The sequence below is a fragment of the Lactuca virosa genome, chromosome 1 (genome assembly GCF_052849685.1).
Source record: "Lactuca virosa cultivar CGN04683 chromosome 1, Lactuca_virosa_CGN04683_v6, whole genome shotgun sequence".
In the NCBI taxonomy this organism is placed as follows: domain Eukaryota; kingdom Viridiplantae; phylum Streptophyta; class Magnoliopsida; order Asterales; family Asteraceae; genus Lactuca; species Lactuca virosa.
In genome coordinates, this window is record NC_136426.1 from 218,840,576 (window position 1) to 218,846,569 (window position 5,994).

General features: G+C 32.1%; 1 protein-coding gene across 1 annotated transcript; it reads right to left on the reverse strand.

The window, feature by feature from the left end:
- Nucleotides 1-672: 672 nt before the first annotated feature.
- Nucleotides 673-4,707, reverse strand: LOC145108700 (cycloartenol-C-24-methyltransferase-like). Its single transcript, XM_079045776.1, has 14 exons — nt 4,521-4,707; nt 4,309-4,405; nt 3,638-3,704; nt 3,361-3,434; nt 3,190-3,274; nt 3,039-3,094; nt 2,856-2,910; nt 2,694-2,741; nt 2,471-2,554; nt 2,270-2,386; nt 1,975-2,058; nt 1,183-1,308; nt 986-1,083; nt 673-884 (listed from the first exon to the last, which is right to left on the reverse strand). Exons 2-14 carry the CDS (start codon nt 4,389-4,391, stop codon nt 824-826), a joined length of 1,038 nt encoding a protein of 345 aa, XP_078901902.1. The 5' UTR covers nt 4,392-4,405; nt 4,521-4,707; the 3' UTR covers nt 673-823.
- Between the last annotated feature and the right edge of the window lie 1,287 nt (nt 4,708-5,994).

Here is a 5,994-nt window from a genome sequence, read left to right on the forward strand (position 1 = left end):
GGCCCAGTCCGGTTCGGTTCGGTTCGGTCCGGTCCAAATGCTCACCCCAGGCAACTCACGGTACACAAAAGGCAAATGGATATGAGAGCAACCAATTAAGTAGCTCGACGATCTCTTCAACTTTATTAAAATCAAACCCAACTCCCATTAACTAATTTTTTATGCAAGCTAATATTAAGCCCCGAGAGAAAGTAAAACACTTGAGCATCCTAACAATACATGGTTACCTATTACAAAAGGATTCGTCCTAATTGAAATGATACACGTTTTTTATAACCATTCTCAACTTATCAAGACACATTTGTGTTGAATAATAAATATTTATTTATCTACATGCATTAAAAACTTAGCAAGCTTTAACTTATGTGTTGTGTGATATGCATGTCATGTCTTCACAAAAAAAGTCCTACGAAGAACAAGTGATATTTTAGAGGTACCAGGCCATATAAAATACTTTTTTGTGAGAATATATAAATGCCAAATGAAAATAACAAAATATCTATATAATAATGATAAATTTATAGATCCAATTTATTTTGATAGCAACTAGCAAGGACAATCTAAATTTATGAGGTTGCTATACATTTACTCATCCACTACGATGATTTTTCAATGATTTAATGTGTACCTCTAATTAAATGTATGCCTACTAGTGCACGTTACAAATGTGAATTATCAGAAAAACAAAGCCATTCACAATGCGTAGGACAATAAGTCAATAACAACTTAAGACAATAAATATTTGTTTCAAAACTAACTTAAATTTTTGACTAACAAATTTATTTAGTTACGATAAACAACAGGGGTGAATATGTTTATAAAATTAGCTTTCTATTTGGGGCTTTCTAGCCAAGAAGAAGTACAATGGTGTAAAAATCTCCTTCCTGCCAAAAGAAAGAAAGATAAATAAGATTTAAAAAATAATAATAACTTTTGGTTTTTACGAGACCGAGGGAATATAAATATATAGGAAAAAAGTTCTTACTTTCCACCAGCAACAAGCCCTTCTGCGGCTTTCTCTAAAAAAGATTGAACCCTTTGACTCCCCTTTGGGGCGAGTCCCACGTATTCAAGGGCCATGACCTAAAAATTAAAATAAAATAATGCACTAATAAGAGTAATTTTGGTGTGCGAATATAATGAAAAAAAAAATCGACAATAATTCATTTCCATGGATCTTACCATGTTTTTTGTAAAAAAGCGTCCAATAGCTGTTAGACGGAAACTGTTAAGAGAGAAATGACTTGTGTCGAGAGGCAAGTACCATGGAAGGGGTGAATCTTTAGCTAGATCTTTCTCCCATATAACCTTTGTAGAGGTGTAAAAACATTAGTTTGTTTTTTAAATATAAAAAACATATTACAAGTTGTGTAACAACTTGTTAAACACGACAAAACATAACATAATTTGTTATAGTATATATTGGACCTTTACTGAGACCACTGATAGGGGTGAACATTAGGATCTGACTGACCGGTTTTATAGAAATTGGTGGACCTTGAACCGGACCTGTTGAGGCTTACCAGATCCAGGTCCAAATGCTCACCCCTATGACAATGGAACAAAAGTTGCAATTTCTTGCCCCACTCAAAAAGGTGGGACAAGGTCTTGCTCTCGATCTCTTGTTGGTGAAAAGACAAATGCCCTCCTCATCCTCATCATAGAAAATATAGCTCCAGAAAGTTTGTCTAGACCCGTCCAGTCTGGTCTCATGTCCAAACACAGCCTACGGCTGCGTTTGTTACACAAGACTGGACGGGGACTGGACAAACTTTCTAGAGCTATTTTCTATGATGAGGATGAGGAGGGCATTTACGTCTTTTCACCGACAAGAGATCGAGAGCAAGACCTTGTCCCACCTTTTTGACTAGGACAAGAAATTGCAATTATTATATCATCGACATCATCAGTCAGTCCCAGTCCAATACATGTCAAAAGCAGTATCAGACATAAAAGTGGTTGGTTGTGACTCACTTCAAAACCTGCTTCTTTCAAAGCAGCAAGACACTGCCTCGTTGATCTAATGTCTGGGAGACCATCACCAAGCTCAATTTCTGCCTGTAGGAATAGAATGGATTTATTTTATTATTATTATATTTAATTTTAGTTGATAAATTTTGTTTACAACATCAAGTAAGTTAAACATGAGAAATGCCAAAAAGATTACAACAAACGAACAAAAACAAAACTTCCAAGCTTTTTTGGAAAATAAAAATGTAATATATTTATAATCATGAAATTTTTTAAAAAGATTTGTATCATTTTATACCTTAATTTTCAGGTGGTCCCGGTTATTTGGGTCAAAAGCATCAGTCATGCACCACTCATATGCAGCAAAAGATTGACCAGGCTTCAAGACTCTGTATATCTCTTTATAGCATCCAACCTTTTTGTCATAAATTAAAGGTTTTAAAAGAGTAAAACTTTATAATTATTTTTGTTTTTTAAATAGAAGCAATTATATAAATACCGCATCTGGAGCATGACAAGTAGCTTCAATTGCATAGACTGCATCAAAACTGTTTTCTGGAAATGGCATCTTCATGAAATCAGCCTGCATTTGTATTTGTAGTCAGATGCAAATAAATATCAAGTCATTTTGCATCTAATCTTCAAAAAGTTTGAACGACGTGGGAAAAAGACGAAAATGCCCTCCCCATTCTCATCATTAAATATAGCCCTGGAAAACTGACCTTTTCAAAGCTGCAGGTTTGCTCCACACCTGCAACACGGTTCAATGTCTGGAGAAAAAAAAAAGTAGAAATATAAGTCTGATAATAAAAATCCAATAAGTGAAGCAATTTAAGCAAATATATATATATATATATATATATATATTTGAAATAGAAACGTACCTTCCCTCTTGTTATCTGATATTCATTGTTGTTTAAACCTGTCACAGATGTTGAACTACAGACACAAGTAAAATTTAATCTATACTGAATCCAAATATATGAATGTTGAGAAAAAAGAAAAAAGAAATAATATTAATATTAATAAAAAAGATGCATCTGATGTTAAATGTAAAAGTTGGTTACCTAAATCGAGCAATTTCCCTCAATGGTCCACCAATTCCACATCCTACATCCAAAACCTTTTGAAGACAAAACAAACTCGTGAAGAAAAAGTAAATTTGTATAAAAAAAATGTAAAAAAGAAGTTTGGACCAAATTTGTGAAGAAAGATCACCTTTTGTCCAGGCTTCAAGCCAAGCTGTAAAGCAAGAAAGTGTTCATGTCGCTTGATGCTCTCACGAAGAGATTCCCCTTTCCATCTGCAAACCAAAATGAATATAATTTTTTTATTATTATATCTCATGATCAATAAAAAAATATATAATGTAACAGATTAATTACAAACCTTGGGGCAAAATGGAATGATTCTCCCCAACCATACTCGTAGAAGCTTGTGGCAAGATCGTAATATTTGTTAACCTGAAACATAATAATATGTTCTTAAAATGCGTTGAATCATGCTCCCACTAAAATAAGTAGCAAGTTATTGTAGTTAATTTTGAACAAAAGTCTTGTTTTTGTGTGTTTTTTGTAAATTTGTATTCCCTTTAGGAGCTAGGAGATATAGAATTATACATGCATAAGGAGAAATATAAAGAGATTAAACACCAAATATCTTTTACCATGTCAGTGTAGTTAGCTTTTCTCTCTTCATCAAGGCCTCCAAAACTGGCATGATACTTCTCATACCTGCAACAAGAGACAAAAAAATAAATAAATAAATAACAAGATTATATAGATTATTATACCACATATGTATTTGATAGCAACATGAACATATTTTAACAAGTCTTTTTGAATTGTTTGGTTTTAAAATTTAGAAGGTGAACACTCTTTTCATAGTGAAATAAAAAGAAATAAGCACATCTGAAAGGTAATTAAAAAAAATGACTGTATAGTAACATTTGATCAAAATGAAATAACCATTGTAGCTCTTTTTTCAGGTGCTTTTATATAATATCAATCAAGTTTAAACAGAATACTTTTCAGTGTTAATAGATTAATTTTGTAGCATTTGACCAACTTTGTTCTGTTTGTAGTGATATTCGTTATAAACTTTTGCATGTCTTCAGAATTGAAAGCGACATCTTCCACCTTAAATCGAGGTATCAGTTAAAAGAACAGAAAAAAAATCATCCAGTAGCCACAAAATTAGGTACTAGAAATCGATCGACTGTAGCAAAAAAAAACAATAATAAGAACAAATCACTTCGAGGGCGAATCAAATGCATACGATAATAGACTTGAGAATTCCAAAACATTGAGAAAGCTTTAATCGAATCATAATACATACTTGTCTACAGCTGAAAGAACATCATCTTTTTCAATTTTGCCACCAAGTCCAGATGCAAGATCCAATGCTCCAGCTTTCGACATCTCCAATGCACAAACTAATAATGCAGGAGAAGAAGAGAGATTGTACGAATAGTCAAATCATAAAACAGTTATCGCATCAAATCACACACCATTACATGTGTAAATACAAGAGAAGAAGAGCGATCTTACAAGTGAAAAAGCAGGATCTGAAACCCTAGAAGATAATGGAAAAGAGAAATCAGTAGATGTGTATGAGTGTGGGAGGATTATGAAAGTTTCGTGTTCATATATGATTGACCTGGTCAGCGTGGGACACACGTGATGGGATATACCCGGCAGGACACGTTGGTGGCCCGACTCCTGAAGGATTTGTATGATATCAAAACAAAGTGTATCTGTTGTTTGGGTCGATTTTGACTCGATTTATCACTCCTTTAGATTAAAGGGCGTCACGTTTGGTTTTAATGTTGTCTTTTTTTTTTTTTTTTGTAATTTATTTATTTATTTACTTTTTTATGCAATGTCTCTGATTTGTATATATTTTTTTAAATCAAACATTTCATCAAATTAAAAATAAATAATATAATATTTAAATTATATATATATATATATATATATATATATATATATATATATATATATTATATCCTAATAAATGAAAATCCATTTTGCCACATGTCAATCTCTCATAAGTTTTGACACTTGTCATTTTATGGTATTTTTGAATTAAATAATATGCACATGTCAACTTCTAGGTTTTTTTAATTTTTAAAATTAAAAAGCCACATAATACATATAGTCATATAAGTAAAGTATTAAATGTAATAAATATGATCACAAATTGCAATAAATATGTTTTTTCCTTCTTTATTTTAGAATTTAATTTTAAAAAATACTTATTGTTTACACTTTGATATTTTATTTTTTATTTAACTCATGTAATACATGGGTCTTACACCTAGAGTATATATATATATATATATATATATATATATATATATATATATATATATATATATATATAAAACATTAAAATTAATAAACATAAAATAAAAAATTATTAAAACAAGTTCTTCAATTCGAAAAAACACGAGCATCGTCCCACGGAATATATGTTCCGCCAAATTGTCATGAAGGTCGTGATGTTTGCCATTTTGATGTAACACATTTCTTATTGTAATGGACTATGGGGTACCAGGTTCTATAGGTGACACATTTGAGGAGACGATGGCCTAAATGGCTAAATCGATATCCCGTGACATTGTTATCATAGTCGTTTAGTCGTTTCTTGACATTCATATTCTTTGTATACACACCTTCTCACCATCACTTGTAAGCCTCTTTTCGGGTCCGGCAAATGAAAACCGCATTATTTGTTCCTTTAGCAACACACGAACCTTGAAACAAAACTTGACCTGTCATAGACCTTTCTTTCTTAGAAACATGCTAATTTACCACTTGAAGAACTACCCTCTATGTTGTAAAATAACAAAGATCGTGGCAACTTTCTTCCACAAAATTTCTTTTCACCTTTGGCCTATTGGATTTGTTCTTCGACGTCTCTTTCTTGATCAGCCGCACCTTGTGAACACCTCGATTAACCAACACCCAATCGCCTCTAATTCACCCTTTGATTAATCCAAGAAAACTATTGCCCAATAAA

What these genes read in the sequence shown, in the direction of transcription:
- LOC145108700 (XM_079045776.1), bottom strand. Translation starts at nt 4,391, where the DNA reads ATGTCGAAAGCTGGAGCATTGGATCTTGCATCTGGACTTGGTGGCAAA. An exon ending in AGGGAAATTGCTCGATTTAG is followed by an intron (nt 2,911 to 3,038) that starts GTAACCAACTTT and finishes TTGTGTCTGTAG; the next exon opens with TTCAACATCTGTGACAGGTT. An exon ending in GCTTTTTTACAAAAAACATG is followed by an intron (nt 1,084 to 1,182) that starts GTAAGATCCATG and finishes TTTAATTTTTAG; the next exon opens with GTCATGGCCCTTGAATACGT.